This window comes from Gymnoscopelus braueri (assembly GCF_963280865.1).
Source record: "Gymnoscopelus braueri genome assembly, chromosome: 12".
In the NCBI taxonomy this organism is placed as follows: Eukaryota; Metazoa; Chordata; class Actinopteri; order Myctophiformes; family Myctophidae; genus Gymnoscopelus; species Gymnoscopelus braueri.
The window spans coordinates 46,520,662-46,534,035 of record NC_137614.1 but is presented as its reverse complement, the minus strand read 5'-3'; the positions used below and the strand labels follow the sequence as shown (position 1 = coordinate 46,534,035).

Below are 13,374 nucleotides of genomic sequence, written 5' to 3'. Positions count from 1 at the left end.
GTGCAAATATTTGAATATAATTTTTTTAAAGCGAACATTTTTAACTCTGTTAAAACTTCTGGGGGTCCCTGGAGCGAAATATTTTGAGATGGGGGTCCACGGCCAAATACATAACCACTGATATAACAGCAACATAAGTTTTTTTCAAAAAACTGTTAGGATTCAGAAGACATTTGTGGAATTCCCAGAAGCAAAGATTTTAGTTAAAAATGTTCGCTTTAAATATACAGTATATATATTCAAAGATTTGCACAAATTCTCCACGATTAAAAAAAAAAAATAGCAGATCTGCAAGCTCATAGCGCGGCACTCGGTGCCGCGCTATGAGCTTGTAGATCTGCTATTTTTTAATAGCCAAAGAAATCTAAAAATGACACAGATGCGTTCCCGGCTTGAATGGGTTAAAGGTAACTCATGCAAATACTTTCTTTCTAAATTGCGATATATATTAATATAAGGAAATATAATGCTGGCCCCTGGCAGTGCATTCCACAGTGCACTATGGCGTACATTCCATCAGCATAATGTCTCTTATTTTTGCCCTCTCCTCTCTCTTGTATTAATTAGTAACTTATAGCAAGTCCACCAGAAGGGATTCCAAGCTAAATTATGGCATTAGAATGCTTCATCTCAGCTCATTTTCACAGTAATGAGAAAACCTCTGCACTTTGCAGTAACTCAGGGCAGTTACATGGCCACGATTGTCTGCAAAAAGCAATAAACCCATTTGAGCCATGCTATACCTCCGGACGCACGCACGTTGAAGCGTTGGTATCTTTAAAGAGGTGGTGCCATGGTTTTGCACTTTTTCTGTTTTTCATGTGTCTATGAGGTTGATAGAACTTCATTAACTCTCTCAGTGCCACGCCCCGAGATATCCCGAGTTTTTCCCGAGTACCCTCCGTGCCAGCACGAGAAATCCCGAGTTTTTACTTTTGACTGTGATCGCGCTATTCTGTTTATTTTTCATGATCACTTTCGCTTCCTGACTCCTTCAGACTCATTGGGTTCCGGTTTCATGACGCAGATTCCGTTTCCGGTTCTCATTTTTTTCCCGCGGTCATTTTTGGCCAGAATAGGGAAAGTCACGGTTTTTCACATGGTATAAAAAACGAACGGAGAGGTCCACGTCTACTCTCTTTGGTCTGGGTGACGATCAGTCATCGTAGTCGTGTATCGCATCGTAATTTAGCCCGATCAACGATTGTCGAAAATGTCAACATCCGGTTATGACCGGATGTGACGTGAGCCTGTTTGGGAGGGGGCGAGTGAGCCAGCGAGGTCATCAATGTGTCGATTTGTTGCTCTCTACTGGTAGAACTGTATTATGGGTTTAAAAACCCAATCAGATTATTTATTTGAATGAAAAATTACAAAATTAAAAAATACAAAAAAACGCAAATTTCTGGCACTGGGGGAGTACTTTATGAAAATACTCTTGGCACTGAGAGAGTTAAGCCCCCTGGTGGTGTTTTTATGGTGTTTTATGTCTTTCTTCCTGGAGGCTGAAACCTTGAGGGTCAAACATGCCAATAGAAAAACAGCACTTTAATGACACAGTAAAGATAGAGAAAGAGAAGAAAGTAAAGATACCCTCCCCCTCATTATCATAACACAACAGGTGTGGGCATGAGGAGGAGGAGGGACTAGGACAGGTGGGTGGTGCTAAGGTGGTGGAGGAGGTGCTAAGGTGAGAACCAGGTATACCTAATGAACTGGAGGCGTGTCCATATAAAAACATAATTTTAACACTTTATGTACACTTTTTTTGAAAAAAATCTTCCTCCTAGTATAACCATAATACCTGATGATTATGTTTTGGGGGGGGGGGAATCACTGAAAATCACGGCACCCCGTCTTTAACTCTTGTAAACACACACGGTATCCGGGTGCATCGCCCAGAGAAAAATCATTTCAACCACGAAGGCCCCTTCTCTTCTAGCAGCACGTTGAAAATAACATGTCTAAAAATGAAGGCAACTCAAGCTACAGCCGTTTCCATGAAAAATCCAAACAGGAAGTGGACGGAGGCGGAAATCTTTGGACGACGTTGTTTCCGGATCGAAAGTAAAAGTGATCACTCTGTGATAGAGAACAGCGCAATCTTTTACAAAACCACTAAAAACTAAAAGTCGTCAAAGTCGCCCTTGGCAGTGAATGAGTTAATAAATAAATACATATTTTGCATTGTGGCTATACGAGCCGTGCGGCCTCTTTCACTTTTATGCCTTTGCACCGTGGTCAGCACCAGTGGTCTATGTTCAAAATGTTAAGAGTACAAAAGTATTGGCATCAAAATATACTTAAAGTACCGAAAGTGAAAGTACTAAAATGTTTGAAAATAGCCGATCTACAAGCTCACAATGCGTCACGATGCGACGCGTTGTTAGCTTGTAGATCTGCTATTTTCAAATAGCCTAGGTATAAAATAGGGCTAAAGTGGTTAATGTGTGTTTTGATCATTTATATCTGCAAAGTAACTAGTGACTAAAGTTTTCAAATAATTGTAGTGGAGTAGAAGTAAACATATTGAAAATTGGAAATAAAAACTCCTCAAAAGTGTACTTAAGTACAGTACTTGAGTAAATGTACTTAGTCACTTTACACTACTGGTCAGCACCTCTGCACTATTGGTTTGTGCGCCCTTCATGGTTGTTTGTTTCCCACTATGTGGCAACACGAGGTTAGTGGAGAGGTCGCTCCATGTTTCAGCTTGTTTCCTGTGTGTGTGTGTGTGTGTGTTTCAGCTGCATCCGGGTGAAGCTCTGACGGTGTACCACACCAGTCCCACGCTGTCCAGCCTGTCCAAACCCGTGGTGCTGTGGACACAGCAGGACGTCTGCAAGTGGCTGAAGAAGCACTGTCCTCACAACTACCTGACCTACGTAGAGGCCTTCTCCCACCACGCCATCACAGGTACCACATCACACTATGACACTATGACATCACACTGTGACACTATGACATCACACTATGACATCACACTATGACACTATGACATCACACTGTGAAACTATGACATCACACTATGACACTATGACATCACACTGTGAAACTATGACATCACACGTGCTCTACCTTTAGGCCACGCTGGCCCCACTGCCAAAAACTTTCTTTTTCACCTTCTTTCTTTCTTTTTTGGGCGGTGTAGCCGCCCCTATAAGTGGGGTTGAGACACCTCATTAGTATTAGTTTCCTGCACTGTGATTGGCCCATTAGTACACCCCTAGCTGTACTGTGATTGGCTGACTCTATTGGCTGACTCTATTCAGCACTGTGATTGGCTAGCGCAGCGCTACTCAACCCGCGGCCCGCGGGCCGCATGCGGCCCCAACGCGGCGTCTTGGCGGCCCCTCATGGTCAAACCATTTTTTTTGTTTAGTTTTTTTTGTTTTTTTTTATTTTTTAAGCACAGGATAAAAATATACATTTCCGTTCAAATATATGGGTTGCTACATTTTTTTTCAAAAACAAACATCAATTGTTACAGGTATAATGCATAGTTTTCTATGCATTTTGTTTTTTTGGGGGGGTTTGACCCCCATTTTTTTTCGGCCGCGCGGCTTTGCCACGCGCCCAGGGTAGGTGTCCCTTATTTCAATCTCTGGGAGTTGGCAACTCTAACCTTGCCATACCTTAGCTTTTGCTGAACTGATGCCACTGACATACACACAAAATAAACAGGTACAGTGAAAAGAATATGATGTCAAAATGTACATTTTCTTATAACAATAACAATGCGTAGTGTTGTACAAAATCGAAAAATCCAAAATAGGACCGTCATTTTTAGCTTGCGGCCCCTTGGACTTTTGGTATTTTGCTGAGTGGCCCCTGAGCCATCTTAAGTTGAGTAGCCCTGGGCTAGCGAGACACATGATGACATTAATAACCTATAAATAGGATTATGCACTTCCAAAAATCCATTTTTTTGGAAGTGAGCTTCCATCACTATGATGACCACTGTGATGACCACACCGCCCACTTCACACTGGGTGTGATTTTTACACTCTTTTTTACGCATCCCTGCAGACGTGGTCTGTCTTCTCAGTCAGGCTGGTCAGGTACAGGTCACTACAGGTCAGCCTGCATGGCTGCTGCTCCCCAGTGATTCTACCACAGGTCTTCACAATGTTTCACCTGTTTTGGAACGTCCACACCAGCATACAGTACACTAAAGTAACAAACAGTGGTGGAAAAAGTACTCCCATTTCTAATAAGTAAGAGTATCAATTCTGCAATATAGAAATACTCTGTTACAAGTAAAAGTCCAGAATTCAAAATGTACTTGATAAAAGTACAAAAGTATTGGCATCAAAATATACTTAAAGTACCAAAAGTAAAAGTACTCATTATGCAGAATGTCCCATTTCAAGTTTTCAAATTATGAATATCTTTTGAAAATAGCAGATCTACAAGCTCACAATACGTCGCATCGCGACGCATTGTGAGCTTGTAGATCGGCTATTTTCAAATGGCCTAAATGTATATATAATAGGGCTGAAGTAGTTAACGTATGCTTTGTAATAATAATCAAAATCTACAAAGTAACTAGTAACTAAAGTTTTCAAATACATTTGTTATCAGTGATTAAAATAAAGTTCAGTTTTCCCTAAGAAAGTACATGTACAGAGAGAGAGAGAGAGAGAGAGAGAGAGAGAGAGAGAGAGAGAGAGAGAGAGAGAGAGAGAGAGAGAGAGAGAGAGAGAGAGAGAGAGAGAGAGAGAGAGAGAGAGAGAGAGAGAGAGAGAGAGAGAGAGAGAGAGAGGGGGAGTACTTGAACCCTACTTGAGAGTACTTGAACCCTCCTGGGAGCACTGGTCCCAGTTCATGCTGATGACCCTCCCAGCACCACTACCCAGCATGCACCTGCAACACAGACAAACACTGGCAGATGGGGTGGGAGGGCCCTCGCAACATCCTGTCAAAACCCACACAGAACACACACACGCATGCGCACATGCACACACGCACACACACACACGTGGCCAAAATCCTCACGTAAAAAATATCCATTTCTATACTCTCAGAGTTGAATTAATGTTCAGGATTGTACTATGTGCACTCGGTGCCGCGCTATGAGCTTGTAGATCGGCAATTTTTGAATAACCAAAGAAATCTTAAAAATGACACAGATGCGTTCCCGGACTTAATGGATTAAGTATAGTAATACAAGTACATACACACACACACACACACACACACACACACACACACACACACACACACACACACACACACACACACACACACACACACACACACACACGCACACACATATTATACAAAGTACTGATCCTATGACCTAAGAGGAGGTTGCTATAGCCAGAGAGCCACAAAGGCTTACAGTACCGAACCTCACACACACACACACACACACACACAGTTTTTTTCCCACTTCTATTTTTAGTGTCCCTGGATCCACAGCTTAGCTTTTTCAACTGGAAACAGGTTTTACATCCAAATATGATATTTCCCAAGGAGATTTCCGAGGCATTCATGTGAGGTAACGAAAAGTAAGCAGGCTGCTGCCTATTTTTGGACAAGAAAGGGAGAAAATGTTAAGTATATTCCAAATCAAGCAATCCCCCTGACACACACTCACTCACACGCACGCACACACACACAGACACATGCCTGCATGCGCGCGCGCACACACACACACACACACACACACACACACACACACACACGCGCGCCGCTGCAGCGCGCGACACACATACTGTATGCTTATTAGTGTGCCAAGATAAATTAATTCAAGTGCAGTCACACACACTTCCCTAGTGTGGTGTATGGTCCCTAGATTCTCTCTCTTGCCTTGAGCACACTGCAAAGTCTGGAGGGTTCATTTAACTCTGAGGGTGGGAAAAAGTATGGACCCTTACGGGTGAGTTCAATTAACACTCTGGAATTCACCTGTATAGAGCAGCCTCCTTCTCATTGTCTCACTGAGAAGAGAATCAATTGTTCTTCTCCCCCACCATTATTTTTGGGGGTGATCTTTAACCCTAAACTCTAAAGACGAAAAATTGCTGATCTACAAGCTCACTACGTGTCGCAGTGCGATGCGTTGCGATGCGAAGCTGTGTCATTTTTAGATTTCTTTGGCTATTCAAAAATAGCAGATATACAAGCTAATAGCACTATGAGCTGGTAGATCTGCTATTTTAAAAAAATGTGTGCAAATCTTTGAATATATATATTTTTAAAGCGAGCATTTGTAACTCGAATCTTTGCTTCTCAAATGTTTTGCTTCTCAAAATCTACAAGCTCATAGCGCGGCACACGGTGCCGCACTATGAGCTTGTATATCTGCTATTTTTTGAATAGCCAAAGAACTCTTAAAATGACACAGATGCCTTCCCGGTCTTAATGGATTGCACACACACACACACACACACACACACACACACACACACACACACACACACACACACACACACACACACACACACACACACACACTGCGTTCATGGTTAATAACAGCCTATCAAAAGGTGCTATCATGGTGGCAGTATAGCTCTGATCTCAGCCTCTATTATTCATATATTGATGTATTTACAGAGTGGGAGAGACAGTGAGCTCAACTCAGGTCTCATCATTATTCCCTACAGTACAGTATATATATGGACTGTATTTACTTTATGATAGCCAGCTGAGTCTCACCACTTTGCCAAGGTCAATAGCATCAAGTGCTCTTTGCTTAAATCCACAGTGTGTGTGTATGTGTGTGTGTGTGTGTGTGTGTGTGTGTGTGTGTGTGTGTGTGTGTGTGTGTGTGTGTGTGTGTGTGTGTGTGTGTGTGTGTGTGTGTGTATTAGGGCATTCATGAATAGTGATTTTTAGTATTCGAATTATTCGACCTATAAGTATTCGAATATTCGATTAATCAATTTCATTATAAAAAATAAAATAATAATAAAAACAAAAAAAACGTTTTTTTTTTTTTCAATGGCATTGATGACTTGACTCAAGGAATGCGAGTTGACGTCACACCAGAGCTCACAGCTGCGTGTCTGCTGTAGAAAAGCATAGAATAATCGAATAGTGGTTTGATAGTCGAATAGTCGGTTTGATATTCGAATATTCGAATATTCGACTATTCGGTGAATGCCCTAGTGTGTGTGTGTGTGTGTGTGTGTGTGTGTGTGTGTGTGTGTGTGTGCGTGTGCGTGTGCGTGCGTGTTAGCCTCGCGTAGCTAGACTATATCACTGCGTGGATATGAGTCTGGTGCTTCCATGAGGAAGTTTTTTTTCCCCCAAGGGGCGGGATCAAAACAATGGCCCTCGACGCAATTGGTTAGACCGACAACCGACTACCAATTACAGTCTCCCATATTCGAATACTGGGCACCTGATTGGTCACCCACGTTTTGAGCTTGTAGATCTGCTACTACTTGATGCCTTTGAAATTTGAATCCTGAAAAGTAACAGTTTTCTGGGACAGACGCTTAAAATCTATCCATTGTTGTATGCAGAAACATAAAAATAAATCATGTCAACTGGACCAGATGATTCTGACCAATCATCATACCTAATGTTTAACTAAGAACTTTGTTAGAAAATCCGGAGACGCAAGGACTAACGAACACATTCTGAAAGATACTGCCGAAGTTCTTATTTGGTTCTATTTGTCAGACTAATGGGCAGGAGGCCCCCCTTTGCATTGAGGCTGGAGTGTGCAACTTCATTCAGATCTTTCCTGCTACAAAATGTAACAACAAACTCCAATAACTTCAGGACATGATTCAAGTCAAGCCCACAACCCTCCCCCCCGCTCACTTAGATCAGCTCACACAGGAACACTCCATCTGGACAACACTCCACACATCCTAGACTCTCCTCTCTCCCGGCTCCTAAACTGTGTTAAATTAAACTCCCCCATGCCATCATTACTGCAGATTCACTCCCTTCTTCTACCACAGTCTGAAGACCCACCTCACCCCCTAGCACTCCTCTCTCCTTATATGTGACCGCTCACAGTGGTTTGAGACACAACGGCGCCATGGTAATTTTTCAGGTTTTCACATATATGAAAGTACAGAATGTAAGCTTTCATATGATGTATCATTCATTGAAATTGGACAATATTTGAAGAAGATGTGATAATTTTAAACTTGTTGAACCAGAAACTCCAAAGTATAGAAAATGCCCTGGCAAGATTTCTAACTTTCAACACCTCTGGGGCCCTGAAAATGGGTGTGAAAATGGGAGTGACATAGGTGTTAACTCCACCCCTAACCACGCCCCTAACCACTCCCCCACTTGCTGTACTGTCAACTGTCAGCTGTCAATACTTGAAACACAGACCTTGTATGTATTTTTATGTGGCAGGGAAGCTGACATAAACCAGGAGAAAATCCTACGGGAAGAATAAAGTAATCTAGAACGTTTGATGTTTTTAAGTCAGTAGATCATCAAATAATCATAATAATAATAATAATAATAGTAAAGGGAGAAGAGAATAAAACTAGTTTGTGTATTTTCACAGTGCATGACTACAAGAAAGAACAAAACACATTACTTAAAAAACCCTAGTTTTTGTCTACGCAGATAAATTGCCCACAAAAAAAAATCAGAAACTTAACTTCGGTTGATTATTTCTCCCCTTCAATAATACCAATTGGTATTGTATTTTATATCATTTTTATCTGTGATTAGTCACCTTTACAACGAGGTATAACTTTGTAAGGATCGTGCAATCGTGGAATGAGTAACACAGCTAAACGTGTGGGTAGCACCTCCAAAAAAATCCCCCAATATGCCTCTGTTGGTATAATCGCTCTTGTTTTGAGCGACCGGCGTGTGCCAGTCACAGGTGTGAGTGACTGGCACCTGAGCATGGGTCTTGCAACTTTGTTGAGTTTGTGTTGATGCTCCAAGCAGCAACACTGCCCCCATGGAAAGATGCCACGTTTGTTCCTTGAGGATAAGGCCTGAAGGAACAAGTAAATGCAATAGAGTAAAAAAATCTCATTCGGAGATGTGATGGAGTAGAAGTATGGTCAATTAACCCATTAAGACCTGAGGCGATTCTTTAAAACATTCTAAATCCTAACAGTTTTTGGAAAATAATCTATTTTTTTTTCAATATTTAAAAAAAATAGCAGATCTACAAGCTCATAGCGCGGCACTCGATGCCGCGCTATGAGCTTGTATATCTGCTATTTTTGAATAGCCAAAGAAATCTAAAGTGACACAGATGCGTTCCAGGTCTTAATGGAAATAAAGCAAAAGTAGCTTGAAATTGTACTTAAAGCGGCACTATGTAACTTTTTTTTATGAATACATTTTAATGTTGTCCAATCTGTATGGTAGAGTATGTTAATACAATATAACTTATACATTTGAGGTGGTTGTATTTGGTCTCCCTGCTCTTCTGAGCAAGCAGGGGATGATGGTAAAAAATGTCAGCACTTGCGCAGGAAACCAGGTTCAAATCCGGGGTAGAAGATGACAGTTAAGTGCAGCTTTAAGTAAAGTACTTGAGTAAATGTACTCGGTTACTCTACACCGCTGAAAACCACAAGATGAAACCTTTTGATAGTAGATGATACGGTTCAAGTTCATGCTCTCTCCTGAAGGCCTGTTGTACTGTATTACCCTGCTGTCAGTTTCTTCTATAATCGGCGTTGAAGGTTGGAGAGAGACTGTAGCCCTGGGTTCAGTATCACTCTATGGTACGTACAGTATCACACTCTCTCTCTCTCTCTCTTTCACTGCCTTTCTCTCTCACACTCATCTGTCATTCCTTCTCTTTGTGCTCTCCCTGTTCATCTCTGCTTCTCTATTTCAAAACAATCCCCCCTCCCCTCCCCTCCCCTCCCTCCACCCCTCTCATTAAAAGGCAGATTTTTACTGTGCAGTATCACATACTGGAATAGGATTCATAATTTCTTACTGTATGTTTTACTGAGTGGAAGAGTTTAGACCATATTTACTATTTAGGTCACTGGATCTAAATTATACAATTAAATCTGAGTCTATAATAGGAGCGGAATAAAGGGCAGAGTATAGTGTTGACAATAACAATGTACAATTTAGCATTTGGGCGATTAGCAGACGTTCTTATCCAGAGAGACTTAATAAGTGCAAGATCAGAATATGCAGAGTAAATATTAACTCTACTGTATAGTCAACAAACAACAAGGTAAATAGTCATAAATAGTGGTCTAAACAACATGCTATCGAAATCATATTCTTAACATTTGTGCGCAAAAAAAACGAATCTAGATAACAAAAACACGTGAACAAGTAACCAACATATATAAACTGCCCACAAAAAGTTCGGAAACTTAACTTCGGTCGATTATTTCTCCCCTTTAATAATACCAAATGGTATTGTGTTTTATATCATTTTTATCGTTTTTTATTTTTATCGACAGCTTTGGTTTCAAGTTACTGTACAAAATTATACAGCAATTTTTATCCGCTTATTTGTTGGTTAATGATCAATAATCATTGTCCAATAACATGATATATTATGATGCTGAAATGGGACACTGCAATCATGAGTACTTTTACTTTTGGTACTGTAAGTATATTTTAATACCAATAATTTTAAACTTCTACTCAATTTTGAATACAGGACTTTTCCTTTTTTTTTTTTTTTTTTACTATAATCTGAGTGAACTTCCCTGCTATGGGAGGGGAAGAAGGGGAACTAATTCTCTAATGTCTGTCCGTGTCTTTATGTCATCATCACCCCAGCCGTGGCACAAATGTGTCACAACCCGTGTCATTTGAATAATTTCTCATCCAAAGAAGAAGAAGAAGAAAAGCCGATCTCATGTCTTCCCTTTGAGAGTTTTTTTTTTTTTTTTTTGTCATCATCACTGCAGCCGTGGCACAAATGTGTCACATTCTGCCCGGAGACATCGTTTTTATAAGCAATTAACCCATAAAGACCTGGAACGCATCTGTGTAATTTTTTTATTTGAGCTAAAAAGCATTATTTTACACTTTGGCTATTCAAAAATAGCAGATCTACAAGCTCATAGCGCGGCACCGAGTGCCGCGCTACGAGCTTGTAGATATGCTATTTTTGAACATTTGTGAAAACTTGTGCAAGCCTTTGAATATATTTATTTTTTAAAGGTTCTATGACATTCATTTTAACTTTTTTTATTTTCAATGTTTTATTTGGGGTTTTATGACCTCAATTACACCCAAAAAACCTGAACTTAGAACATTCAGTGGATTTTCTGTGGTCTGGGGTTTTCTGAATAATTAGGCTGAAAAGTAATCTGAGCTTGGCCCTTCGACAGTGAGGTCACAGTCGATTAATCCCGCCCACTCTCCTCCTCGCCCCTCCCCTCCCCTATCCTTTCCTTTGGGGGGGGCGGAGCAGAGGCGATGATTGACAGGCAAAATCCCTCACCAGCGACACCCGCAGGCAAAGATTTCTTTTTTCATTGCAGTTGAAAAGGCTTTAGAAATGTGAGAGAAAAACACCTGCCATGGATCACTGGAATGGAATTTTCACTTAAAACTTTTTGTACACTTTTAAAGGACCAGGACAAAGACTTTGAATGTGGTGTAAAAGTGAATGTCATTAAACCTTTAAAGCAAACATTTGTAACTCAAATCTTTGCTTTTGGGGGGTCCCTGGAACAACATATTTTGAGATGGGGGTCCGCGGCCAAATACATATCATTTTGGGGGCTCTTGACATGAAATAGTTTGAGCCCCACTGATATAGAAACATAGGTTTTTCAGAAAACTGTTGGGATTTAGAAGACATTTGTAGAATCGGCTTCAGGTCTTAAAGGGTTAATTTGGGAGCTGAATTGACCGAGAGACGAGATCTGTGTTGAAAAAGCTTTTGTTTTGTTTCTCTGTGTGACAGCGACGCTTTCCCTATCTGCGGGCCATTATTAGCCACTCTATTAAGCCTGTCTGAGGGGAATTGATCTGAGCTCCATTCATCTGCCTTGTCTGGTTTGCGCGCACGCACGCACACACACACACACACACACACACAGCACACAGTACGCACACAAACACACACATACACACACACACGGACCAAGGGCACCGGTTTTCTAGGACACACTGTTATAACGCCTGTGGGAGACACTCGCAGAGAGAGCGAGGGTGTGTGTGTGTGTGTGTGTGTGTGTGTGTGTGTGCGCGTGTGTGTGTGTGTGTGTGTGTGTGTGTGTGTGTGTGTGTGTGTGTGTGTGTGTGTGTGTGTGTGTGTGTGTGTGTGTGTGTGTGTGTGTGTGTGTGTGTGTGTGTGTGTGTGTGATACAGTAATTGCTTTTTTTTCTTCCCCCCAACACATAATACAGATAAATCGTCTCCGTCGGGTGGAAACCTCATATGTCCAAAACTGTTACTTTTCAGGATTCAAAAATAGCAGATCTACAAGCTTGTGCATCTGCTACTTTTGATGCTTGTGTTTGACGCTGTAGAATGATCAAGTACGGCCGTTAATTTACAAACAAAAACGCAAGAGGTAAAAAAATTGGAGATAAGAGGTTTTCTGCCCGACAACAACAAATTGCTTTTTATCCATGAAGGTACAGATAAATGATGCTTTGACCCCAACGCACAGCGCCGCTCATACAGGGACATGCTAACGGTTTGTTTGTTGTCGTGCGTCATGTCAGACCGGATCCTCTGAAAGATCCTAGACTCACAGTGTAGAGCAGGGGTCTTCAACGTTTTCAGGCCAAGGACCCCTAGCTGAGAGAGAGATGAAGCAGGGACCCCCTACTCTATATTGTATAAAATTGTGTTTCAGATTAAAGTTTTTTTTTTACTTAGTCTGCTATTTTTTCCCTCTACACCTTATACCTCTTTGCCAAAAATAGCAGATCTACAAGCTCTCAACGCCTCGCAGCGCGAGGCGTTGAGATCGGCGTTGAGAGCTTGTAGATCGGCTATTTTCGGCGTTGAGAGCTTGTAGATCGGCTATTTTCGGCTAATGTTCCCCTCAGAAAAGGAATTCTAGGGTTCAAGTGGTTAATGTAAAAAAAACTAAATCCTATCACACAAAGATTTGGCGGACCCCCTATAGTAGCTCTGAGGACCCCCTAGGGGTCCCGGACCCCCTGTTGAAGACCCCTGCTGGAGAGGGAGGTTAAATCCATTAAGACCGAGAACGCATCTGTGTCATTTTAAGATTTCTTTGGGTATTCAAAAATAGCAGATCTACAAGCTATGAGCTTGTAGATCTGCTCTTTTTCGAAAAATCGTAGAAATGTGTGCAAATCTTATGTACATTTTTAACTAAAATCTTTGCTCCTGCTGGGGGGGGTCCCTGGAACAAAATATTTTTGCGATGGGCGTGGGGTCCGCAGGCAAACGTTTATCATTTTTGGGGGTCCTTGAAGTTTGAGAACCACTGATCTAATAGCAACGTAAGGATTT

General features: G+C 41.4%; 1 protein-coding gene across 1 annotated transcript in view; it reads left to right on the top strand.

Annotated features, from left to right (window-relative positions):
• The window catches only part of samd10b (sterile alpha motif domain containing 10b), a gene marked incomplete at its 5' end in the record, with an annotated part of 112,126 nt that overhangs the window by 73,460 nt on the left and 25,292 nt on the right, over positions 1 to 13,374 (top strand). The window contains one exon of the mRNA XM_080444028.1: positions 2,748 to 2,916. Within this exon, the coding sequence (XP_080300154.1) occupies positions 2,748 to 2,916 (169 nt within the window). The remainder of the gene's footprint in view (positions 1 to 2,747; positions 2,917 to 13,374) is intronic.